This window comes from Lygodium microphyllum, chromosome 19 (genome assembly GCF_053477565.2).
Source record: "Lygodium microphyllum isolate KBCC chromosome 19, Lygodium_microphyllum_v1.1.10, whole genome shotgun sequence".
Classification (NCBI taxonomy): Eukaryota; Viridiplantae; Streptophyta; class Polypodiopsida; order Schizaeales; family Lygodiaceae; genus Lygodium; species Lygodium microphyllum.
In genome coordinates this window covers 27,882,359-27,909,364 of record NC_141153.1, presented here as the reverse complement: position 1 = coordinate 27,909,364, position 27,006 = coordinate 27,882,359, and the positions used below count along the sequence as shown (strand labels likewise).

The following is a 27,006-nucleotide window of genomic DNA, read 5'->3' as shown; positions in this document are numbered from 1 at the left end:
AAACGCATCATTTGTTGCATGCAAAGTGTGCTTTTTGTCTTTTCTTTTTTTGGTGAGTAATGGAAAGCGGTGGTTGTGTGATAGCACATTTGCTTCCCTTTGCTCATAAAAAATGCAAAGTGAGCAAGGCACAACCTCACAAGTTTTGTAAGTTTGCAAATTGTGCAATGTGAGATTAGTGAGCCTAGCTGGTGATGTCGGCCAAGCCAACTAGCACTTCATTGTGTTCAAACCACCACATACTGACATCTCTCTCTTTGTCTCAAAATAACATGAGTTGTAGTTTTTGATAGCCAAACAACATAAGAACCAGCCTCTATTGCCATTCAAGTCATGTAGCCTTGCACATCACAAGAGTTGGCTTTCAAACTCATAAAAGATTGGGAGTGGGGACAAAGAGATGACTTGTTGCATGAATTGAAATACTTACGGATATCTTATTTAGAAACAATGCAATCTAATCATTGTCCAACTAAGGTGAGCTAACGGTGGCAAAATCAACAAGTAACCACCTATATTCAACGATCTTAACTTTTAGATCACCCCTTCCTTAATGGAAGCACCACTTGATTAATCACATTAAAAAAAGAAGGATTGTAAAAACATTGGAAAACACAAAGAGAGGTCAAAGTCATGGTTGTTGCTTCTAGAAACAAAAGCGAGCAACATCTAAAGTAAAAGATAAAAGGTAAAAAGCAAGACTAGTTCTAGCAAACAACGACAATGGAATAAAAAGAAAGGGTTTCCAAACATATGGATTCATTTCATTATGCTCAACTTAGCACGTGATTGACACCCCTCAGTCTCTCTGTATGTATATATACATATCTCTCTCTCCAAGCACCACAACTTGTAGTTTTTGATAGTAGGAACCAATCTTTGCTATCGTTCTTATGAAGGTACCATCTCTAGTAGTCAAAGTCATAGTCATTGCTTCTAGAAATAAAGGAAGCAAGATCAAAAGTGGAAGAGAAAAGGCAAACGAGCAAGACTAGTTCTACATGGGGCAAGCGACAAGGGGAAAAATGAGGACAAAGGGTTTTGAAAACATTTGAATACGTTTCATTGCGTTCAACCTACGCACATGACCGACACCTCTCTCTTGCTCTCTCGAAACAGCACAGCTCGTAGTTTCTGATAGCCCGAAATCCTTTCTTTTGAATCGCACCTGCCGCATACCCTAGTTCTCTCTTCTCTCTCTCTCTCTCTCTCTCTCTCGTAAAAAAAACAAAGAAAAGTTATTTCCTGTGTTTCTCCCCTTCTCTCTCTTTCTCTCTCTCTCTCTCTCTCTCGATCTTCCTGCTCATGCCCCCGTTTATGTGACGTTCATCGCTCTGCGCGCCATCGCTCCCTCCCTTGCACCTCGCGTCGCTTCTTCTTGTCGTCAGGTGCCTGCGTCCATGGCGGACAAGCTTCTCGATTTCAGTCAGCCTTTCGATGTGCCCCTCCTGGACGCCACTGTTGCTGCCTTCTATGGGACCGGCTCCAAGGATGAGGTATGCTTTCCTGCATCCTTTTCTAGAGAGATGACAAGCTGTTTCTCCTTCTCGAGCAAAGAAAATGTTATAGAAAGAAGTTTCAGGAACAAGCAATAGGCCATTTTTTCGAAAACCCCTGGGGTTTAACCGTCGCAGAACAGGACGAGTATCGCTGTTGTGAGTCATGGAATATACAATATGCACGTAGATTTATCACGATGGAGCTTGCAACAAGCTGTTTCTTGTATTTTCTTGGCCGCTATCTTCATTCGAATAACATGCTTTACAAAGAAAGCGCTCAATGTTCTAGCGTGGACAGATGATGCCGTTCGATTTTCCGGAACATGATGTCTGGATATGCAGGTCAAAATGTGGGTGGTTTTATCTTCCACGTTCCCACGTAAAATAGCAGTACACCACTTACGTTTCCCATGGCAGCTGTCAAGACACATGGACAATGGAAAATAGAGATGGATGGACAAAATGAAGGTGGTTACATGTCTACGGGCAACAGCGATGGATGAATAACGCTGATGTTCTTTGATGTCGATCTTATATCGATTCTGGATGGCTCTCAAAGCTTCTTTGGACTCAATGTACAGGTTCCAGATTCGCGCTGTTGAAGAACCGTGTTATTAACCGAGGATTTATTTCTCAGCCCCTAATCGGATGGTGGTTCTTTATGCCACAACTTCCCATTCTAGGGCTGCTTTCTTTTATCTTTCTTTCCTTCATTTTTGTAACTGCCACCTCCTGGTTGTCTCTCACTTATACATGGATTCCCTTCTTCCAGTTGTCTATTATTTTCCTCCCTCTATTTTGTTTTTCTTCTAACCCTCTTCCTCCCTCCATTTTGTTTTTCTTCTTGATTGGTACTGCTTGCTACTGTGTTTCCTTAGGTCTTGTGCTGGATTGTATATGTTGCCTTACATACACATCCAAACATGTACACATGTATTTACTACCCATATGCATGTGTGCATGCATGCATACATGAACTCACTTACATATGCATACATGTATGTATTGTATCGGAATGTTACCTTCATATTTATATGCAGGTGTTAGCAATGATCATATATGTACACACACACACACACACACACACACACACATACACACACACACACGTACACATAGAGTTTGATCTATGTAAATGTGATATTATGTATTGAAACTCAAAATTGGAGCAAAACAAAGCAACCACAGCTCACATGCAAAACATCACCCAAATTTAATTGGACTGTTTCGTGGACTCTCTTGGTATATGACGGGGACGTTAGAGAGATTTGGAATAGGCTCTATTGTTTTTGGCTCTTTGGGCCAATTGCCTAGTCACCTGTGGCCAAGGCATTTGTATCATGTGGTAGACGCTCCAAGGATACTTAGGTTTTTGACTCAAGTACTTGCTTTCATTGTTGGTCCTTGTTTTGTTGCCTTTTGGCCTTGGCAATGTGTCTTTTGGTCGTACAAAGTCATTTATTGCTGCATTTAGTTGTTGCCACAAATGTTCATGTTTGATTGCTTGAGCTCAATTGTGGTATGTTATCTAGTCTTTTCTAGGTTTGCCTAGCTTGTGGTGCATTGTCTTCATAATTCTTGTTGCATTTGTTTAATGGTTTTTACCTATGACTCATTTGACATCCATTTTGACCTCTTCATTTAACCTAGAATAGAGAGTGGTGGGCAATATACATGTATTGTTCCAACACACAAATGTTGATGAAGATGCAACAAATTCGAGATCACAAACACCTACTACCATTGTCAAGTCCATGAGATTTTGAAACATTGAGTAGTTACGACGCGTCCACATGAAGTAGTACAAGTGGAAGTAAAAACATGAAGTAACAAAATACAATGGCTTTTGCCTCTTTCCATGGAGTCTTTTGGCTCAACAAGTCAACAACAAGAACATCTCATGATATTTTCTAGTTGTGCTAGGATGCCTAGCTTGCTCACTTGTTTGGATCCTTACCAAGGGCATCCTTAGGTCTTGTATAGTAGTCTAGTTATATCATTTCTTACCACTATACTTGCTCATTGGCATTCGCCGTTTTCTTATATTTTGAGTATTAATTGTCATCAATTTTTTGTGGGCTACAAATTGAGTCTTTGTTGTGTTGAGTAGGACCTTGTAACTCGATTTCAAATAAATTTGATTGGGATGATTTGGGTATGTTACTAGAATTGTGGCATAGACGTGAGGCTTGAGCTCTTCAATCACGCAGAGTTGCAATAATCACGACCTTGGTGTGTCCTTGCTTGGCTTATCTCTATTTGCAAGAGATGGGGCCTAATATCTTTGTTGCAATAATGGCTAAATTGTGACATACTTGTGTCTCACCAAGGTGATGTAGCCTTTGAGCCTTCTAATGATGTGCCATACTCATGAACTATTTCATGAAGCTTATTTTCTAGGACACTTTCTCATACAATTTTCCCTCAAGGCTCAATTGTTTACTTACCATTGTATAACCTTTAGCCTTTTAAGTGAAGTCATAAGGAATAGCCGTTTTGGGGTTGGGGAAATTGGGGATGGTAGTGTCTTCACGTTCTTGTTCTCATCTCATGTGACTATGCAGTTATAGGGGCTTAGTCCCTCATCCCTCGACCCTATTTTTTTTGCTTGCAAGGATGTGCCATTTGAGCACCTCATGAACTATCTCATGAAGGTGGTTCTCTTAAGACACCTCATTGTTATACTTCATTGGAGGCCCTCTTCTTTACCTACCATTGTGTTATTTTCTACATCATTGTCGCGTAGCATTTATTTATTGTTGGCCTTTCATACTCTCTTTTTTTGAGCCGCTTTATTGAATGGTGAACTCTTGTGGCGATTTGAATTCATAAAAAAGAAGCTAGTAGATTATACTATATAAGTATTATCTTTGCTTATTGAAGTGAAGAAATAGTAGAACATTAGGTGCTGTTTGTTGATTATTGTGTACAAATGGTAAGATAGTATAGTTTCACAGGTGCTTGATGGTAACTTGGATTGAGGTGGAGAATAACAACTTGGGCACAACAAGATACGTGCACTCACTCTCTTTGTAAAGTGAAGGCAACATGAGTGATACAACATGTATCCATAAGTGCAAAAAGTGTGTAGGGTGTGCCGCATTGTCGACAATGTAGGAACATCATTTTATGAAATTTCAGGAGTATTGGCTCATGGATGAGTTCCCAAAAACAAGGGCCATTGAATTAACCAATTCCTAGTGCCCAAACGGAGGCTAGGATACTCCTATGTCTGTTGAGACTCTTGGTTGACACTCACATGAAGATGCCATAAAATCCTTGGTTGAATACACATTGAGTAATTCCTTACTAGTGATTCCTTACTAGTAATTCCTTACTCCAATACACATAATGTAGAAATTGTCCTTTTTGTTGGAGGCTTAATGCATCTACGCTTTTCTTCATAAGAATTTAAGCACATCATGCATGCTTAGATGTGCTTAAACATATCCCTTGTTTTTGATTATGTTGTTTGTCACTACTTTGATATATGCTATGCTCACTTTGCAAGGGTGGGCAAGGTAACGAGCATACTTCCCATAAGGAATATCTTGTTGTCACACAAGATTGGGCTTTAATATCATGGTAGCCTTTGAGAGTGTGACCATAAGTACATCTATTGTTTGCTTTAGTTAATACCATACATGCCCTTCTTCAAACTTTTTGGGCTTAACTATAGTTGCCTTAGGAGATGATGTGAAGATGCTAGTTGCTTACTGTCAGAGTGCAACGGTGCAGAAGCGTAGGACTGAGAGAGAGAGAACGCAGAGAGAGAAGGGAGAGAAAGAGACAGTGGACGATGAAGATCTGCTGTATATAGAATGCTGAATACAAAGATATGCAGAAATATACACGGGCGCAGTGCGCTGGACTGCGTGACTCCACCTCGACGATGCAACCTGCTGTCCACCTCGAAGTCTGCTGCAGTCTGCACTGTCTGCTGTCTGAAATCTGTGAACAGAGACAGAATCTGCGCGTCACCGGTCTGTAATCTGCGTCAGAGAAGCGTGTCCAGACTGCTGAAAGTGTCGACTATAAATAGCCGAAATTTGCCAGGAAATAGGGCGCAGCCAGAAAATAGGTCGGCTACATTAAATGCAGCCGACTGGGCTGCAGGCAGTCGGACTGCCACGTGGCAGTCCGACTGCACAGTCCGACTGTGCAGCTGCCCTGCTGGTCCGACTGTGCAGCTGCCCTCCAAACAGGCTATGATCTCTAACACCCCCTCTCAGAGCCTGGACAGGGCAGAAGCCTGAGGGATCTGGAATGTCGCCGAAGTAGAGCCTGAGGAAGCGCCTTCGTAAACAAATCCGCAAGATTGTCCTCCGTCTTGCAATACTCCACAGTGATGGTCTCATCCAGAAGCTTTTCTCGGATGAAGTGGTACTGGATCTCAATGTGCTTCGTCCGAGCATGAAAAACAGGGTTCCTTGCCAAGGCAATGCAACTTTCATTGTCACATCGCAGCAATGTAGGACGAGTCTGGGGGCACCCAAGCTCCTTCAACAATCTCCGAAGCCACACAACCTCGCATGTGGTGGAAGACGCGGCCCGATACTCCGCCTCAGTAGACGAAAGGGCTACCGTGGGCTGCTTCTTGCTACTCCATGAAATAACACCTGCACCCAAAGTAAAGCAGTAACCTGTAGTAGACTGCCTGTGGTCCACGTCACCGGCCCAATCCGAGTCACTCCAATCTGCAAGTACAAGATCTGACCCATCTGTCCCTACGGGGTAATGAATCCCTAAATCAGACGTCCCCCTCAGATACCGAAGTATCCTCTGAGCAGCTTGCCAATGCACCGTCTTAGGTTCACTCATGAACCCTGCCAAGAGCCCAACAGCAAAACATAGATCAACCCTCGTGTTGAGAAGCCAAATCAAAGACCCAATCAACTGTCGATAGCGGGACGCATCCGCCAAAGGAGAAGCGGAATGGGAAGTGGCCTTCCAGTTCGGATCCATAGGAGTAGAGAGGGCCCGACAGTCTTCCATCTCAAAAGACACCAAGAGCTCCTGTACATATCTCTGTTGGGAGAGAAAGATCCCCCTCTGAGACTGATAAATCTCATGGCCTAAAACGAAATGGAGTAGACCCAAATCCGTCATCTCGAACGTCCGATGTAAAGCTGACTTTGTCTCCTGGACCTGCTGTGCAGCATCACCTGTGACAATCAAATCATCAACATATAAGACAAACAGCACACAACCATCCTCGGAAGTGTGTACATACAGCTGCGGATCGGCCTTGGACCGCCGATATCCCAACTGAGACTGGAGGAACGAATCAATCTTCTCGTTCCAAGCTCGCGGGGCCTGCTTGAGGCCATACAAGGCCTTCTTCAACCTGTAGACTTTCCCATCTGAAGAACCAAAGCCAGGAGGCTGCTCAACATAGATCTCCTCCTTCAAATCACCATTCAGGAAGGCCGACTTCACATCCAACTGATAAACAGGCCATCTCCTATGGCCAACCAAAGCAAGAACAGCTCTAATGGTTGCCATACGAGCTGTGGGGGCAAAAGTGTCATGACAGTCAATCCCTGGGCGCTGTGCAAAACCTTTAGCAACAAGGCGAGCCTTGTGCTTATCCAAAGTACCATCACTGAGGTATTTGGTCTTGAAGACCCACTTGACTCCAATCACCTTCTTCTTCGGGGGGCGTGGCACAAGTGACCAAGTGCCATTCCTCTCAATAGCCTCCAACTCAGCTTCCATAGCTTTCTTCCATGGGGCGGACTGTAAAGCCTCCTTCACGGAGGTGGGCTCTTGATCCTGCATAACATGGGTCATCAAACAATAGTTGGAGTAAACAAGCTCCGAAGAATGCGCCTGGTGCCTCCGTGACCGCCGCGGACCATCTTGCGGTCCCCACCCCTCAGGAACCCCCTCGATCCCTGAATCACGGAGTGTGTCACGGGCCCAGCGAGGAGGAGGCCGAACCTCCCCTCGTCGTTCTCCATCTGCAGAAGACTCTGGAATATCCACCGGTGGTAACTCCTCAGAGGTGTCCGGTGGAACAGTAGACTCTGTGTCAGAAACAGAATCATAATCAAAAGGTACGGGCTCTAGTGGAACGGTAGAAGGAGCCCAACTCTCCCCTGGATCTCCAAGAACGGGATGCTCCTCACCCGTTGAAGTAGCCGGAACCTCCACAAACCGCACATCACGGCTAGTGTACACATCCCGCTTGACGGGATCATACAGTCGGTAGCCTTGGGACTGGGAGCTGTAGCCAACAAATACTTGTTTTCGAGAAGCCGCTTCAAATTTATCACGGTGAGCCTTGGGAATGTGAACATAGGCATCACACCCAAAGACCCGAAAGTAAGAAACATCTGGCTTCGTCCCAAAATAAGCCTCAAATGGAGTCATCCCTTCCACGGCCGAAGTAGGGGATCGATTAAGGATGTGGACTGCAGTAGCCACAGCCTCGGCCCACAGAACCTGAGGGGTCTGTCGGTGCTCCATCATGGTGCGTGCCATCTCGATCACACTGCGGTTCTTCCGTTCAAGAATACCATTTTCTTGAGGAGTATTGGTATTGGCAAACTCCTGGTGAATTCCTCTATCTGCACAAAATCGAGCAAACTCATTAGACACAAATTCACCTCCCTTGTCGGATCGCAAGGTCTTCAACTTCCGGCCTGATCGGTTCTCCTAAAAGAGAAGCCAATCCTTGAAGTGCGAGAAAGCTTCTGACTTTAGTGCCAAAAAATAGGCCCATGTCATCCTGCTATAGTCATCCACGATCAGCATGAAGTACGAGCTCCCACGCAGGGACTCATTCCTCATAGGGCCACATAGATCCGTAGATACTAGCTCCATCGGTGAAGTAGACTACCGCGAAGCTGTGTGGGGAATGGCATCCCTATGCTGCTTCCCCCGTATGCAGGAGACACATGGCTGCTGGCTCACCACTATATCCGGCAACCCTCGAACAAGCTGTCCACGTGACGCCCTCCGAAGATAGTCATAGTTCAGGTGACCAAACCTAGCATGCCATAACTCTGACTGTGACTGTGAGGTAAGAAGAAGAGTAGAGAGGGCGGTGGAAGACTTCAGTTTGTAAATGCCGTTCTCCTCATATCCAGATGATAGAACCTTCCTCGATCCACGATCAAGGACTCGCAGTGTAGTACTGTCAAACTCCACCAGAAGACCAAGGGAGCAAATCTTATGAACTGAAAGGAGATGGTACCCTAGTCCTGGTACATGCAAAACCTCTGAGGTATGGGTACCACCTCGTCCATCCGGAATAAGCTGCATCTTACCCCGACCTGCAACAGAAACTGAAGAGCTGTCGCCAATGAGAATCTGCCCACGCGAGGGTCGCAACTGGGCAACACCATCTGATGAAGGAGTCATGTGCCGTGAGGCACCACTATCAACAATCCACTCTCGAGCCTGGGGGGCCGTCATCGCAGCATCAGAAGCATTCGGTGAAGCGTCCTCAATGACAGCTAGATGAAGAAAAGCAGCTGATGAGGGTGCAGCCACTGCTCCAGAATCCTTGGTTTCCTTCTTCTTGGTGTCCTTCGTGTCTTTGTCAGGGCAATCCTTCTTCCAATGGCCAGTCTTTCCACAAATATGGCATGTGGAGTCTTTGTCCTTGTCCTTCTCCTTGTCCTTCTTGGACTTGTTATCCCCCTTCTTCTTCTTTTGGTCCTTCCCCTTCTTCTGAGAGGCTTGACCTGTCAGCACCTCCGTCTTGGAAGCATTCTGTCCCTTTAACTGTTCCTCTTGGTCCAAGACCATAGGAACCAACTCTTCCCACCGAAGAGTAGACTCTCGCCCAGAAGCAATGAGGGCAGAGTAAAATGTACCGAATCGTGGCGGCAACTGGGACAGTAGTGTGATCGCCATGTCTTCGGAGGAAATCGGCTTTCCCGCATTCTGAACGTGCATCTGTAGCTGCCTTAGCTTGTTAATGTGTTCCCGTAGCGAAGAAGACTTATTGACGGACAAGGTCCGCATCTGTACCTCCAAAGAAACCCTCTTCATTAGGGTCATCCGATTGTACATCTGATCAAGCTCCAGCCATATCTCCTGAGCCACCGTCAAGTGCTCGATGTGAGCAATCACGGCTGTAGTGCATGATAGAAAGAGAAAGGATCGAATCCTCGCATTCAGTTTGTCCCAATGAGATTGGGCCTTGGCCAACTCCGCACGAGCATCGGAAGAGAGTTTGGACTCATCTCTTACCGAGGGTCGGTCAATCTCCTCCTGTACCAACTCCGCCAAATCATAGGACTCAAGAATGGCCAACATCATGACGCGCCAAATGCGGTAGTTGTCGCCGTCGAGCTTCTGATCTGTAGGAAGAGCCGGTAAGACAGGCACCTTCCAGTCCATAATCGCCTGGAACTCCAAGTCAATCTCTGTAGACATCTTCACCTGCAATGCCTTCAAAAACGCAAAAGCAGCCCCCTCTGACTGGGAAAACTCAGCCTGCTAAGGCTCTTCCGCGTCCTGAACCTTCTTCACCCGCCGGAGGCGATGAAAAAGCAAAACCTGCACTTGTAGGCTGAAAACTCAAACTTGCTCCGCGTCAAACAGCAGTAAACAGCAGCAAATCCACCACCTGTACTCCTTTCCTGTGCGCCCACACTCGTTTCAACCTTGTTCCAAGGCGCAGCCCTCCTGTCTGCCCTTAAACGCAAAAAACGCAAATTTGTGTCGCGATGGAAACTCCTCTTCAGGTTGATTCTGCGCTCAGTCAGCCCTCAAACACTGCTCTGATACCATGTCAGAGTGCAGCGGTGCGGAAGCGTAGGACTGAGAGAGAGAGAACGCAGAGAGAGAAGGGAGAGAAAGAGACAGTGGACGATGAAGATCTGCTGTATATAGAATGCTGAATACAAAGATATGCAGAAATATACACGGGCGCAGTGTGCTGGACTGCGTGACTCCACCTCGACGATGCAACCTGCTGTCCACCTCGAAGTCTGCTGCAGTCTGCACTGTCTGCTGTCTGAAATCTGTGAACAGAGACAGAATCTGCGCGTCACCGGTCTGTAATCTGCGTCAGAGAAGCGTGTCCAGACTGCTGAAAGTGTCGACTATAAATAGCCGAAATCTGCCAGGAAATAGGGCGCCAGAAATAGGGCGCAGCCAGAAAATAGGTTGGCTGCATTAAATGCAGCCGACTGGGCTGCAGGCAGTCGGACTGCCACATGGCAGTCCGACTGCACAGTCCGACTGTGCAGCTGCCCTGCTGGTCCGACTGTGCAGCTGCCCTCCAAACAGGCTATGATCTCTAACACTTACAAGGTGGTAAACATTGAGTGGATCACTTGAAAAGATAAGCCAAGAGTTGTGTTACATCCTTGTAGATCTAGGATGGGTGCCTGTAGCATTGGTCATAGCCTTAGGTCACTAAGTGACTAAAGGGTTGATAATGTGAATGCAGTTGAGCACTTGTAGGGTTTACAGTTGAGGAGTTGTAGGACTTGGGCCCATTTGTACATTTTACTATGTGATCACCACACTTGGATTCTAGGTCTCATGGCCATCATGTCCCACACCAACCACCTATACCCACTTAAAAGAAACCCTAAAGAAATGGCTATTGGACTCACCTTCTTGCCATAAAGCCAAATGGGGTCACCCTTGACCCTAGGACCTGTATCACAATGGGCCACACTCACATTACAAGAGCTAGCATCCCATACCATCAATACACCATCCCAATTTACAGACATGATGAGATGGATGATGGTGATCACATGGTAAAATGTACAAATGGGCATTGAGTTCTATAGATCAACTCAATTTGCCCTATTTCAAAAGTGCCCTACTGTGTTTACATTGCAAGACCCTTTAATTGTCTTGGATGTGTTAACTTCACACTAAAGTCACTCAAGCAAACCAAGGTTGTGACCAATTTTGCAAGCACCCATCTTGGATGTCCAAGGATGTATCACATTAAGATGCTCACATTTGGGGCCTTGGCAATCCCTAGTTTGAAAGGCAACAAGGTAGAGCAACAGCAGATGAGGAAGCATTTAGAGATTCAAGTGTACTTGTGCAGATTCTAGAGATTTGTCATAGGCATTGATGGGGACATGAGCAGTGTCAAATTCACAAAAAGCTTGGTGTGTTTCCTTGACTTGACTATAACATGAAAGCTTCAAGTCATTCTAGACAAAATGGAGGGATATCCCCCAAAAAAACTGTCCTTTTAGTGTATGTAGGATTTGGGAAGTGAAAACCCTTGAGGTTCCACATGTTTCTATTTTGTGAGATAATAATTTGATACGATGTAGGGTTCATGGCTTACTATGGATTGCCACATAGGTGGGCTTGTGTCAAATCATACAAGCTCAGACCACTTTCACATTAGCTTTTTCTGGCATGAAAAATGAGGCTCAAGATACAAAACAACTATCAAACATTCTTGCTGCAGAAGCCATAATTAAATCACTGCAGGATGGCCTTTTATGTGGCTCCACACTAGTGTACGCTTGCCATAAGCTGGTGTATTGGAGATAACGGGTTTTTGTTTGCAGGGGGTTCATTCAAATGGTTGATATTAGAGCTGATACAAATCAGCCAGTGGGGAGAGAAACAAAAGTTAATCTGAGCAATGAAAAAAAAATGTAGTACGATGGACTGTCATGTGGATCGATACAGGTGCAGGTCTGCCTCAAACAAAATATTGCAGTGAACAAGATGCTTTGCTAGGCAGCCCTGCCACCAACCGGCAGCCAGTAATGACTGAGATGCTCCAGTTGTGTGAGAGAAGGGAAACACAGTGGCCATGCCAGAAAATGCAATGATATTGGAAAAAAGGGAGGGGCTCTCTTTGTGCCTGCTGGTTACAGTGTATTGTCTACTCACCTGCCGGGACTCAAACTGCCACTAGCTGGTTACTTTTTTGCAGTTCAATGGCCATGTTCAGACAGCAGTCAGAGAAGAACAGAGGAAACTTTCCATCTCAGCAAAATCTAGCTCAGTCTCAAGCATGTACATCTAGCAGATGGACATTTCCACTTTTTTTTTTGCATAGTTGCCAGGGGTTTCAAAGACAAGAGGTATGAAATGGGCTCCAAAGGTTTCATACATGTTTTCTAAAATGTAAGAAATGGGTTGAAGATGAAATTGAAGTTACATAAACATATATATTTCAAGTCCCATGGACCTAAACAAAATGCATGTTGAGCTGCGAGCATGATTTAGCATGTATAGACCAACAATTTACATACATGGTACCCATATTCACGATTTATCATCCAAATTTAATGAATATAAAAGAACAATAGTAATTTAGTTAAAAAATTTCTCAAGTATACAAGCTACAATCATTATGAATAGCAATAACACTTTGTGCCTCTAAAGGACATCAAAATGAATCCTTGGACCATGTGACATGTGACATGAATTATGAAAGCTGTTACTAAATGTGTTTAAACCTCAAATCCATGTCTCTAGACGCCATCTTTTAATTGGAAAAAAAGGACAATTTGATCCAACATGCAAAATTGGGCTGATAATAATCTTCAAGGATAAATTTTCAATTCAGCCTTTTCCTACGTTTCAAAAATGCGGGATGTTTCTAACGTTTCCTACCTATAGAAAATGTGCTTCATGGCAACTGTGGCGTTTCATGCAATGAAGTCGCAGGCCACACTGCCACTAGCTGACTACTTGTTTGCAGTCCAATGGCCATGTGCAACCTGCAGTCGAATAAGAAGAACAGAGGAAACTTTCCATCTCAGCCAAACCCAGCTTAGTCTTAAGCATGAAAATCTAGCAGTGGATGGACATTCCCACTGTGTTTTGTACTGGCAGAGTGCAATGAGGCTGCAGGCCCTTGCGGGTAGCACTTAGGCTTGAGATATAATGTGAGTTTTATTTAGTCAGGGCTTTTGTGTGGATTGGGAGGGAGAGATCTAGCCCCACAGCCATTGCTATGGACCTGCATTTGTCCTCTCTTTCTTGCATGGTAGCAGTAGCACTTAGGCTTGAGATATAATGTGAGTTTTATTTAGTCAGGGCTTTTGTGTGGATTGGGAGGGAGAGATCTAGCCCCACAGCCATGGCTATGGACCTGCATTTGTCCTCTCTTTCTTGCATGATTATGGCCAAGTTATTATTTGAGCTTCAGCACACTCTCGCTTCTGTTGACAGATTAAAGTCATTGCACGTGGGTTGGTTTTTTGCAGCAGTTTCTTTCCTGATCTGTCTTATCTGCTATAGTTTTCTAAGGCATGTTTAAACCCCTTTTTTTTGGAAAGGGGGTTAAGTGTAGATTTGGTGTCTCTTTGTTCACATTCCTTATTTTATCAGTTCTTTTGTTTTGTCTTTCCTTCTTCTTGCTTCCTGATTCTATCCACTGTTTTCTTGAATCTTTGAAGCTAATGATTTTATATGCCCACTGATTGCCATTTTTTTTAATACAATCTATATGGTGATGCTGCTTTAGTAAGTAACAGAGTGTTTTTTCTCAGTTTGTTGAGATCTTTATGCTCACTTGCATGGTTTTCAGCTAAGCACATAAGAGTGTGGCAGAATGATATTGCCTTCATTCTGCCTTACTGAAGTGTTAGATAGTGTAAATTTTATTTCTAATTTAGTGAATCTTGATAGATCACTTGCTTGAATGTATGATATCTCACTAGTGGTCAGATTAATGGAGCTGCATTAGGTGGAAATAAAGTTCCAGGGGCTCTATTTTTGAAATAGGTTCTGACGTTTGAACCCATGGGATTGTTATGTGAATTTTCATTGACATTTCTTTCTGGAGCCCTGATGTCTTTCAGGGTAGACACTCTAGGGTGTGGTCCTTTGCAGCAGCCTATATTCTGCTTAATCTTGCTGTGATCAATTTTCTCAATGTGAATTAACAATACATTTCATCTCATCAAAAGAGTCTTCAAACTTTGATTGACTTATTGTGAAGCAAGCTAGGTTAATCTCATCTTTGCCTTTTTGATGCAGAGAGCTGCAGCAGAAAGAATCTTACGGCAGTTGCAGGAGCATCCAGATACATGGACTCGAGTAGTAGCAATCTTGCAGAACTCTCAGAATTTGAACACAAAGTTCTATGCTCTCCAGGTTAGTGATGCTCTGTGATATGTTGAGCTGACTGCAGATGAGGTTAGTGGTTTTCCATGATTCTGTTTGTAGGAACCTTTCCATTCTTCCATACCACATTCTTTTTGGGCAGGTTGACAGTGATGTGCTTTCTTCCGAAAGTATTCTGATGTGTACTTGAAGGGGACTTCTGTGTGTACTCTTTAGGACACCTGATTTCTGCACATTGTAGTTGGCAAGTAAATTGCAAGACTTCATAAGTCCACATGTGTTCTATGTCTCATGGTTTGGGGAATACTGTTTCAGGTGTTAGAAGGGGTGATTAAGTATCGTTGGAATGCCTTGCCTTTGGAGCAATGTGAAGGCATTAAAAACTATATTTCAGATTTAATAATTCAGGTTGGCATTCTCTCTTGATTCTTCTCTATGCAGGGCTGCTTAATAAACTGAAGGCCAATGGCTTACTAATTTTGGCATTGAATTGTTTCTTTCAGCTCTCCAGTAATGAAGCTTCGTTCAGAAGAGAACGCCTCTATGTGAATAAGCTAAATGTGATTCTTGTGCAGGTGCACCACTTGACTAGTACCAACTTTTATAATTGTAACTAGGTTATCTAACCAGTCATTTGTGCTTGCACATTGATTTAGAATGTTGTCTTGAGCCTGGCAGGTGCTTACCTGTTTAGAATCATGTTATGAAACCCAAAAATTCATAACTGATGTGCATTTTTCACCTTGTTAAAGCACTCAAAAGTATCTCTCTTTTCCTTATGGTAGATCATGAGTGTTTGGTATCACTGAGACAGACAATCCTAGTTTTCTGAGAACAGTTAGCTCTTACTCACCCATTAAGAGGTATCGAATTTTCTGAAGAGGTATCAACTTTCTGCGAACAATTAACTCTTACTCACCCAGCAAGAGTTGTCAGAACAATTAACCCTTACTCGCCCATCAAGAATTATCGATGCTTAATCTGTGCTTTGAGTTTGCTCAAGTATTGTTGAACTTGGATTTTGGATGGTCCATATTTCTCTGTGAACAAGCTAGTCTTAATTTTTTGCCTTGCATCGAGGGCTTCGTTTGAGATTGTTTGAAAGCCAAACAGCACCTATAGAAATACAAGAGAAGAAACCAGTTACTGATATGTGTGCTGTTTTGCATTCAGGTTTTGAAGCATGAGTGGCCGGCTAAGTGGCCAAGGTTTATTCCGGATCTGGTAGCAGCTGCTAAAAGCAATGAGACACTTTGTGAGAACTGCATGGTTATTCTAAAGGTGCTCCAAACTGCTTGTCTCCAGCATTCAATCTGTTATGTGGGTCTGTGATTAAGTTGTGCTTTCTCTGTTTGTTACCACCAGAGAACCCTACAGAAGGGGCAAGTTTTTCTAAGGTTCAAAGTCGTGAGTTGCCAGCTAATGGAGTCATGTAAATTGATGCTCTTTTTATACTGTTCTTGTCATTGCTGCTGTGTCCTCTACTTCCCTCCCTCTCTTTCTCTGTCTGCCTCTCCCTTTGGTCTCCTCCTTTTCACCTGCACTCTGTTTTATACTCCTTCCTCTGTCTCTTCCTCTATCTATCCTTGAAGACAGGTCCAAGACTTCAGCAGATGTTGTCTCTTTGTCTATTTTGTTCTTCAGACTTGCTTTGACCAGCCTTCCTTCCTTCATTTTTCCATAAAGGTTCCTTTTTAACTGGTCATGCTGTGGCCTGTTTATAAAATTAATGGGAGTTTCAAGGTACTCTCGAGCCATGGGAGATGGCTAATTTGCACCTGTACTCTTGAATATAGCTACATATTTGGATGTCTAATCAAGGTCACAGCAATATATTCTCTGATTATCCTGTATTGGTGAATCTTTTTTGAGCCCACAAGCTAGGCCCTGAAGATGAACCCATTCTGCCACCTGCCTAGATAAGAGTGAGGTTCATAGCCAAAAAAGAATTCACATTGGACACTTTCATTGACAAAGGAGTGGATCATTATACCAGGAATTATGAGACCATCCAAATGTAGGCACTAATATCAAAATGGGATATTCTTGGGCAACACATTCTCATGCACTTTTTCTTTTCCAAAACCATGAGTTTGGAAAACTTGACAATGAACTGTAGAACTTTAAGGTATCAGCATCACAGCTTCACAAGAAGTATGCCAGTTGACCTTAGTTGTAGATAGCTTCATTGTAGAAGCAGTGGTAACTTTGTTTGATGTTGATATAGTAGCTAAGTCAATGGCTCCTAGACAAAAGGCCAAGTTTGGCAAGTTGAATCCCTTGTTATGGTTACAGTTGGTCCAAGTTAACAATAGATACTTGTCTGGTATAACTCTCAAAATTTTCCCCAAGTTGACAGGGGATGTTTGATGTGGACATTTTTCCCAACTTAAGAGAACTTACAAAATGCCATCTTGAGGAAAAGGCTCAAATAAATCCATATGGTGGGCATTCCTTCAAATCCAAGTATGGGTGTGGGGATGTCATAAATTTTTTGATTAAGTTGAGCCTTGAAGGTTCACTGTGAAATTGGAAATTTCCACTTTGTATTAAATGCCTCAATTGGAGTGTGATTCCCCCTGAATTTGGGACTGACTCAAAATTGGACTTGCTTCGGGCATTCTGCAAACTTGCCTGCTAATCATAGCATCTCTTTACATCATGCTTAATACCAAGTTCAACCCATACGAATATTGCTCTTGTTGTATGAGCCAGCTTAAACAATGCTTTTGACAATATGTGATTTTTGATTGAGGATTGTGTAACTAGCACTTCTCAGTCAAAACCAAAAACCCTTTTTGAGTACGCAAAAGGAAAACTTTTCCTTGTAGACAAAGATTGGATTATCCACATCATCCTCAATCTAACAATGCCTACTAAACTATGGAGGTTTGCTGTGAAAAAGCAAGGTGTTTGTTCAGCCAGATAAGTAAATGTTAAACCTTTGGAACTTCTGCAATAAATAAACCTGTATTATTGAGGCAACTTTTTTGGTTGCAGCTTCTGAGTGAGGAGGTGTTTGATTTTTCACGTGGAGAGTTAACACACACGAAGATTAAAGAGCTAAAAGAGTCTTTGAACAGGTTTGCTTGCGGCTATATTTACTTCTCGCTGTACTTTGTTGGCTGAAACTATATGTTTTGTACTGACTATGATGGTATCACTGTGACATTCATGTGTTAATTGTTATTCTATATTAACACGCAGTTTTTGACCTTAAACTGCATGTTGGTGTGCTTGTAGTGAATTCCAACTTATCCATGAGCTGTGCTTGTTTGTTCTCTCGATCTCACAACGTCCGGAGCTTATTCGAGCTACATTAGGAACTCTTCATGCCTTCTTGTCATGGATACCATTTGGCTACATATTTGAATCTCTACTGGTATGATTTAGGCAGATGAGATTTTACTTGTCATTGAATGCCAAATTCAGGTATATGCTAATGACAGTTTGTTCTCACTGCAGCTGGACACACTGCTAAAGCTTTTCCCTGTGGTGGCTTACAGAAATCTGGCCCTACAGTGCTTGACAGAGGTAGAAGTTTGCAGTATAGTTATTGTTCTCTGTCTATTCTTTGGATCAATGCCTTTTGAGCATGAACGGTAAAAGTTTTAAAGTGCTTAACAGAGGTAAAACTTGGTTGTTACAATGTTGCATTATAGCGCACATGATTCTAGCACAACCATCCTAATATAGATCCATGGCACAATCACAATAAATGTCTGCATCCAAGTTTACCAACTTTGAATAGTGAAAGGATCTTGCATCAAAAGGCAAAGATGACCTTTAGGGCATTTCATGCCCCTTGCCACTCCATATGCCAAGGTGTAAATTTTTTACTTTACCATTCATGGTCAAAATGTTAAGTGTGTTTGAAATGTTGTGTGTGGTCAGTGGCTGTTCCTCTCACCTCACACATTCAAATTATGTGAGGGAAGAGGAGAGAAACATGGAAGGCTGAGAACAGGTCTCAAAGCCTCTATCCACCATCCGGTGCTTTTTTCTGTTCAGCTACATCAGTTGACTGTTGCATGCAGATTGTAGGGCCCTTCTGAAACACCACCTTCAGCAACTGATCATGCTTTTTGTTAGTCACAGGGGTCCAAGGTTCGGAGGAAACGTACTGTGTGCCATCATGCCATACTTGATAGGTTGAAGGCTGCAACTATTGCTGGAAGAGATGGATATAGGTCCAGTAGAGGGCATTGGAATATCAAAGTTTTGAAACTCCTCTCGAGGAAAGGGAAATGAGGAAAATGTTGAAACTGCCCGATGAGGAAAATGTCGAAACTTCTTGAGGAAGGGAAACAATGATGCATGTCGTGTGCACACATGACTAGAATGCATACATACACACATTATTCACACATGTACATACATACAAAAGTACATACATATTTGTGTGCATGTGCATGTGCATGTGCATGTGTGGTTTGAACTTTACCACTAGGGTTGCCAGGGGGGGTGATTTTTATTTGAGGGGAGGGGGAGGAAAATGGAGGGAGGGAGGTTTATCAGTAGGGTAGCAGAGGGAGGGAGGGAAGGGACACACACACACACATGCAGGTGCACAGATTACAAATAACTATGATTCACCATTTCAGGTTGCCGTCTTAAGTTTTGGTGAAATGTATGACCCGCAGTTTGTGAAGCTTTACACTATATTTATGGTGCAACTGCAGGTAGTTCTTTCAACATCCCTTTTATCTTCTACTGCTGCTCTTTTCATAATTGATTCTCTTAACTTTGTGGTTTGTGCAAGTTATCGATGTGTTTGTTGTTTCCACTGTCTTTATCTACAGCTTATTCTACCTCCAGGAACAAATATTCCAGAGGCATTTGCAAATGGATCTGATGATGACCAGGTCCTTTTTACAAAAAGAGAATGTATTTTGACAAAGTCTAGGCTATTTCTTTGTTGTCATAGGTTGCTGCATATCATTCTTATGTTTCTTTTTGGATATTATAGGCATTTATTCAAAATCTGGCTCTCTTCTTCACATCATTCTTCAAGGTCAGCCTTCATATCCTTGTATTCTGTTTGTAACCCATTTACAATTGCAATTTGGTGCTTGTTAGTAGGGCTGTTCTGGCTGACTGTTAAAAACTGCTTATGGTTGTGATCCATATCTAACACTGCTGTCGATTTAATTTCAGGCACATATAGGTGTTCTGGAAGGAACACAGGAAAATCGAGCTGCACTGTTGCTTGGACTAGAGTATTTAATTGGAATCTCTTATGTTGACGACACAGAGCTGTTTAAGGTAACAGTTTTTTAAGGGTGATGGTACTTGTGTTAGTGTATTTACTATTATTTGGTCTTGCAGGAAACACAGCTGATTCATTTATACATTTTTTCGTACAGGTGTGTCTGGACTATTGGAATTCACTTGTATGTGACCTATATCAGTCTGAATGCAATGTTGAGAATCCTGCAACTGCAGCTATGGGTTTGCAGGTTAACTTTGTCACTTACAAACTTCCAATCATAGAGATGATGCCGTCTAAAATTTAAAAGTGTTCAGGCCATGTGTCATTGGGTGCTGGATCAGTTTATCTTACTCTCTACCGCTTATGGCTTTTGTAGGTACCCTTAGTAGCTGGTTTGGTAGATGGACTTGGATCTCAGTTGTCGCAGCGAAAACAACTTTATGTGCTGCCAATGTCGAAGTTGAGGCTTCTCATGATCAGCCGCATGGCTAAGCCAGAAGAGGTTTTGATTGTAGAGGATGAAAATGGCAACATTGTTCGAGAGACAATGAAGGATAACGATGTTCTTGTTCAATACAAAGTGAGTCTTCAGTGCTCTTAACATCTCTCCCTTCCTGCAGTGTGTTGCATGACTATGCCAACCAACTCGTAAATTGTACTCCTGTGTACTGCAGATTATGCGAGAAACTCTTATCTACCTCTCTCATCTTGATCATGAAGATACTGAACAACAGGTACAATTTTCTCTGATGTTGGTACTGGGTAGATTGTACCTGGATTCACAAGAGACATTCTTCAGATGTCACTTATACTGGCTTCTGTCCGGCAGATGTTAAAAAAACTGAGTAAACAACTAAATGGTGAAGAGTGGTCTTGGAACAATCTGAACACACTCTGCTGGGCTATTGGTTCAATTTCTGGGTCTATGGTTGAGGATCAGGTTAGAATATGTTTCTTTTTTGTTTTTTGGGGTGAAGTGTATGTGCTGTGTTTTAATTGGTGTTGAACAGGCTGATTTGAGGCTTTTCTGGACTGTAATTTATGAAAAATGTGGCTTTCAGGAAAATCGATTTCTAGTGACAGTGATTCGGGACCTCTTGAATCTGTGTGAAATTACAAAGGGCAAGGACAACAAAGCTGTGATAGCTAGTAATATAATGTGAGTACATTGAAGTTCGGGTGCTCAGCAATATCCTTCATCTCTGAACTGGCTCTATAGGTTTTTACATGATATGTCAATTGAGCCCTTTTGATTAGGCAGCCTTGCTTATATATGACTTGCTTGTTATCTTTATCAAGTATATAATGCTGTGTGCAACAATTAGGTATGTGGTTGGGCAATATCCTCGATTTTTAAGAGCACATTGGAAGTTTCTGAAGACTGTGGTCAACAAACTGTTTGAGTTCATGCATGAGACACACCCTGGCGTGCAGGTGAGTGGTTTCTTATAAGGCAGGTAAGTCTTTATGATTTTATCTCCAAGAAAACTTTGTTTTCTAATCCTGTGCCTGTCTGATCAGGACATGGCATGTGATACGTTCTTGAAGATTGTTCAGAAGTGTAAAAGGAAGTTTGTCATTACTCAGGTAAGTACTTAAATTTGGTATGCTCAGATTTTTGTGTGCATAAAGTGGAGTTTAATTGCATACATATTCTAGCCAGGTTTTTGTCGTGTTCAGGTATTAGGGCATGGTTACTCTCTCAACAAGTACTCTAGGTGATGTGTTTAGGATCGTTTTACCTTATTATTGGAGGGGAGGGGAATATTAAAATGAAGTCTTTGTATTTTATGTAAAACCAAGCCCATAGTATAAAAAAAATTTGCAGTGCTCATGGCTTAGATACATCATGTAGTATACTTTATATTTTACATATGCTCTCCAAAATCAAGGTATGTTTGGAGGAAAGGGATTTTGGTGATATGCAAATGTCCTTAAGCTCTTTGTGCTAAAAAAAAATATTCCGTTTATCCCTTAAAGAGGTGAGCCTGGTGTTACTAAGCTCGGTTTATGGTACTGTTTGCTGCTAAACTAAATAGAAAGTTCATTTTTGGAGAGGGAAACATGTTACCTACTGACTAGATCCAATACCAGGTATATGCCTTCTTCTGGGGGAGAGAGAGAGAGAGAGAGAGAGAGAGAGAGAGAGAGAGAGAGAGAGAGAGAATGTGCACATAGGTGTTTTTCCAATTGATGTAATTCAATACAATGGTTATACCAAAAAAAAGTGCATGCACGTGCATATCTTGTAGGAGATGCTGATGAAAACTGACGAGTTTCTGTATTCCTGATGGATCTTAATTGACTCTACAGGTCGGTGAATCTGATCCTTTTGTTCTCGAGCTTCTAAAGGGGCTTCCTTCTACTATAATGGACCTTGAGAATCATCAAATACATTCCTTCTATGAAGCTGTAAGTTGGATTGCTCTAATTTTGAGTTGTGAAAAGAAAGATTGATTGAATCTTGTTCATGCAATGATTTTTTTTAAAACATAATTATTTTGCAACTTATTACAAGCTATGTACGAAACTGATCTGTATATGTTGGTTTGTTTGAGTCTTCTAGGTTGGATTCATGATTCAGGCTGAAGGGGATCCTCAAAAGCGAGATGACTACTTGCAAAAGCTTATGGAGCTACCTAATCAGGTAATTTATCTTACAACATGCACTACTGAGTTGCATCTTTGTGCATGATTGATGTTCTAGTCAGGGAAATGCTTTTTTAGCATAATTCGGTGGGGTCTGAAAGTCCTTGGTTCAGTAATAGGTTCCACTTCATGTTGGGTTCTTCATAAGCGTTCCTTCCCTCGTTAAGAACAGAAACATCACTACCTCTTTACAGTTTTGATTTACAAACAAAAATGGACATATGTGGCTTGAGCATTAGATGTTTTGTTTTTCCTTCCTTACATAGCTACCTTTTTGAGATAGAAGTCGGTACAATGTTGTGTGGTGTAATGAGAAAATTGACTCTGCGGCTTGAGCAGTAGTGATCTTCTTCACAATCAAAGATTTGAGGGAGGTTAGTATAAAGATATAGTAGGGTTTGCCATGAGTAACATAAAATGTACGAATATGACTACAACACAGTGAACTGAGATAAAAATGCAAAACACAGAAAGGAGAAGGATGTTTAGTGCATCGAAGGAGCAACAATAGCTGACGTTAGCTATGTGGTGCTGAAAGCTGATGTATCGGTTGATGGAGAGACACTTGGGTTGGAAGAGGGGTGTCCGAGAAGTAGCATGTGGTAGCATCAAGTGATATTTGAAGCTTGGCTCAGAGAGGGGAAGCTTCAAACATAGCCTAAAGGACATATGTTAGTCTATGGGCCTGACTCAAATAGCCTAAGGAGCTAATAGTGGATAAGTGTTAAACTCTAAACTGGCCTAAGAATGGGGCTATCATTGTGTACGTCCTTGAATAGGATTTTTTGAAGGAAAGTTGTGAGGAAGTGGAGAAATTGAATGAATTGAGGCCGTAGCATGAGCCTTTGTATGCAAATGCTTCGAACAAGGTAGTATGCTCAACAATCATGATATTCGTTTGTTTTCAACACATACTATTTCAAGTAATGGAGAAAACAAATACTTAAAGTTGAATATAATAATTATTGAGAAAATTACAGCCATGAAAATATAATAGTAATCGATACAAGATTGAGAGTTGAAGACGGGTAACCCTCTCGAAGAAGTGTATTGTTTCTCAATCTATGTATTTTAGGAAAGAGCTTAGTTACAATTAACTTGAGAGTGAGAAGTAGTAATTCTCACTCTCATAAGATCATGTAAAGATGTACATGTATCACTTACTATGCAAGAGAAATAATTGATGCCTTTACAAGGTGAGAGTAGAAATAGTGAAAATCAGCATTTTTCCATTGATGAACAACAATATATTGATAACGAATTTCTTCTTGTGTTTGAAATGGAAGAAGAGCTTGAGAAGGAAGTGTTGCAACGAATTTACAAGTTGCTATCTTTAGTTGATGTACAAGTTTGCTGTTTTCTAAAACAATAGTAAATAAAAAGGGAAATGGATGATGATGGAGATGGATGGGGAAAACTTTAGGCTATCTTTAGTTGATGTACAAGAGTTTACAACCAAGAAAATTGATGTAGAACGAGGAAAAAAGAGCTCTCTTTATAGGAGAAAGAGGAGAGAGAGTGCAAAAAAGAAGCAAGCTTTTATAGTCCAATGTCTTTACTTGATGCTAACAATGCCACATCTAAATTATGTTTGTGTGAGGTTTTGAAGATGAGAAGAAAGGAAAAAGTTGAATGGGACCATGGAACTATTGTAAAAATAGTTGAAAGAGGGAATAATATATGTAGATGCAAGTATTGTGGACACAATTGGGATAACAATACCATGCATAAGGGCACACATTTTGGATTTGACAAGTCTTGGTGTAAAAAAGTGTAATGCAACACTATAAAGAGTGAAGAATGTATGTCTCGGATCGCATATGGGGGTTGAACTATAAGACTCCACGATGAACGTTAATGCATGTGTGTCAGATTTGGAAGATGCTTTTTATGTTAGTGGCACTAGCAATGTAGATGTATATGTTGGGTAAGATAGACAATCTAGCTCTCATGAGTATTTGAGAAAAATGAAAAAAGTGGCCAAATCACAAGGTGCTTTGGTAAAAACATGGGATATACAAGTACGGAAGAAGACGAACATTGCTGTTTGTCAATTCTTTTATTCATAAGATATCTCATTTTGGAAAACAAAGAGCTCATATTTTCATGGCATATTGAAGGCAATTAAGCAAGTGGGTCAAAGCTATAGATCACCTTCATATCACAGCCGACACACAAAAAACCTTGTGGATGATATTAGCTAGTAGTAGAAGAGATATAGATGGAGTATTGTAATTTGTTTGTGATGGATGGTTAGATACAAGGTGTAGGCCTATCATAAATATCATGGCTATATCCATTTATAGTTTGGTTTTTTAAAAAGTCATTGATATAAGTGGAGAATGTAAGTTTAGGGAGTTTATGTTTGGTGTCTTGAAAGATGTGATTCTTGATATTGAGCTAGATTATGTGGCGCATGTATATATAGATAACACATCTAATTGTTTGAGAGTTGGTAAAGTCTTCTAACACACTTTTCACTAGTTGTATGTGCTATTGCTTATATATCCTTTTAGAAGATATTTAGAAGCTTCCATGGATTGTCCTCGTGTTACCTAAAGCAAACAAAGTTATTACATATGTTATGTGTAAGTATGGCTAATTCAGCCAAAAAGAATTATTCAAACCATCAACTATGCACTTTGCTTATATGTTTATCATGTTGATGAATTGTTGAAGGAGAGATGTTACAATGGCTTGTAACTAATGGTGGCTTTGCATACTATGAAGGAAATGGAAGTGGTTGATATTATTTTAGGAGCAAGCTTTCAGAATGATATCAAGATGATTGTAAGGATTGTGTACCCATTCTTAAAACCCTTAATCTTGTTGACAAAAAAGGGGACACTATGGGGCTTCTATATAAGATGATAGATCTAATGATAGAGAAAATGGAATCTTTAGAAGGAACAAGAGACACTAGGTTGTAGAAAATTGAAGAGCTTTGTGTGGACAAATGGTCTATGACGCATTCACATTTATATGTTTTTGCCTTTATATTATATCCTATTTGGAAAGCAAAGAATCATGATAGTGACAAATAGGTGTGAAATGTTTCCCTAGGATCCAACTTGTACACGAGACACGACACAAGCCAAACTCATCCTAAAAGATATTGGACATTAGACTCATCTTTAGCCACAGAGCCAAATAGACTCACCCTCGAGCTTGGGAGCTAGTAGCACTTTGGGTCACGACCACATTCTAAGGGTTGACGTTCCATACCACTAGCCAATACCATCCTGGTATACAGATGTGTCGGCCAATGGACCATGAGTCCAAGAATGGTGATCACACAATGAATGTGCACAATAAGGCCTTCAGTCCCATTTATAGGATTGGTTTTTTCTCACCCCAAGGTGGACTTAGTGCATTTGCACTAAGTCACCTCATAACCATTGTGACCAGTGCTATTAGTATCCATTTGGATGTCCAGGGACATAGCAAGGTGCATGAAGATGGATGACTGTGATAAAAGGATACACAAAACATGAAGTGGATATCTAGGGTGTATTATGTGATGAGCTGGACTTTTAAAAGTTAGAATCAAGTATATTTGCTCAGCCAATTGTAAGACATAAGAAAAAAATGCATCTATGTAGGAAATGATGGGAGACAATTAGGGCATGCACACTCAAATTGGAAGAATTTACTAAAAGAGTACTTTTACAAGAGTCTCGTGTCCTCCCCTTGTGAGAGGAATTGGAGCACATTTTCTCTTATTCAAACAAAGAGAAGGAACGGGTTTCTTCCAAAACGTACATAGAAACTTGTGTACATTTAGGCAAACCTTTGTTTCATCAATAAGATTAAGGAAAAGGCTATGAAAAGATGGAGGTTACATTGGATATAGTCAACAAGGAGAAGGAATAGGACACATTGCTTGTAAAACCAGCCTTCCTCCTTGTATAGGGTGGTAATAACCTGACTTATAGTATCCCCTTTAGTATTTTTGTATCTTTTATTGCAAATGAATGGAATATAACTCATATTTACCTATCTTCCTCACCAATTCAAGTGTTACTTGTTGTCGTTAATGACTAGCAAGCCTTCAAACCAATTTGCCCCTTGGTTTGCTTGGGGAATTAGCCTTCACCTTGCTCCTTGCGAGACATATTTAGCCCCAAATTGAAATTGGTTGGTGGGCCTTTTGAATCTCCTTGAAATTCTTCAATTTCAGCTATTGAAATTCAAGTCTTTGGCCTTCAATTTTGAGCATGCATCTCGAGGTAGATGTTAAAACCCTAATTGCTGCTATAAATTAGGGTTTACAGCAAAGATTGATTGAAATCTTTTCCTTTGGTAACTCAAAACTGTTGGAAAATTTTGTTTCTAACAGCTCATTAACCTAATTATTATTTCTTCTTGCTGGGCTGTACTTAATGTTGTATTGGGCGGCCGAATTGGAGCATATTGTAAGACATTGGGTCAGTGGGATAATCCTTTGGCTTTTCACATAGTAATTTTCGTGGTAAGGAGTTAGAAAAACAATCTTGGAAGTTGGAATTCACTTAAGAATTCTATCAGCTCATTATTCAGCATTGAAACATTAGACTTAGCATCATCTTTACTAAAATCTTTTGCAAAAACGAAGTACGCAGAAAGATGAATTTTCAT

General features: G+C 41.6%; 1 protein-coding gene across 1 annotated transcript in view; it reads left to right on the top strand.

Moving 5' to 3' along the window:
• The first annotated feature begins 1,060 nt into the window (after positions 1-1,060).
• Positions 1,061-27,006, top strand: part of LOC148019683 (protein EXPORTIN 1A-like) — a 35,974-nt gene continuing 10,028 nt past the window's right edge. Inside the window, exons 1-21 of the mRNA XM_087699813.1 lie at positions 1,061-1,496; positions 14,442-14,558; positions 14,844-14,936; positions 15,032-15,103; positions 15,702-15,809; positions 17,529-17,611; positions 17,772-17,910; positions 17,994-18,062; positions 19,133-19,210; positions 19,331-19,393; positions 19,498-19,542; positions 19,686-19,793; positions 19,895-19,987; positions 20,117-20,320; positions 20,415-20,474; positions 20,570-20,680; positions 20,802-20,899; positions 21,066-21,174; positions 21,262-21,327; positions 22,054-22,152; positions 22,307-22,387. Of these exons, the coding sequence (XP_087555939.1) occupies positions 1,401-1,496; positions 14,442-14,558; positions 14,844-14,936; positions 15,032-15,103; positions 15,702-15,809; positions 17,529-17,611; positions 17,772-17,910; positions 17,994-18,062; positions 19,133-19,210; positions 19,331-19,393; positions 19,498-19,542; positions 19,686-19,793; positions 19,895-19,987; positions 20,117-20,320; positions 20,415-20,474; positions 20,570-20,680; positions 20,802-20,899; positions 21,066-21,174; positions 21,262-21,327; positions 22,054-22,152; positions 22,307-22,387 (1,992 nt within the window). The 5' untranslated portion in view covers positions 1,061-1,400. The remainder of the gene's footprint in view (positions 1,497-14,441; positions 14,559-14,843; positions 14,937-15,031; positions 15,104-15,701; positions 15,810-17,528; positions 17,612-17,771; positions 17,911-17,993; positions 18,063-19,132; positions 19,211-19,330; positions 19,394-19,497; positions 19,543-19,685; positions 19,794-19,894; positions 19,988-20,116; positions 20,321-20,414; positions 20,475-20,569; positions 20,681-20,801; positions 20,900-21,065; positions 21,175-21,261; positions 21,328-22,053; positions 22,153-22,306; positions 22,388-27,006) is intronic.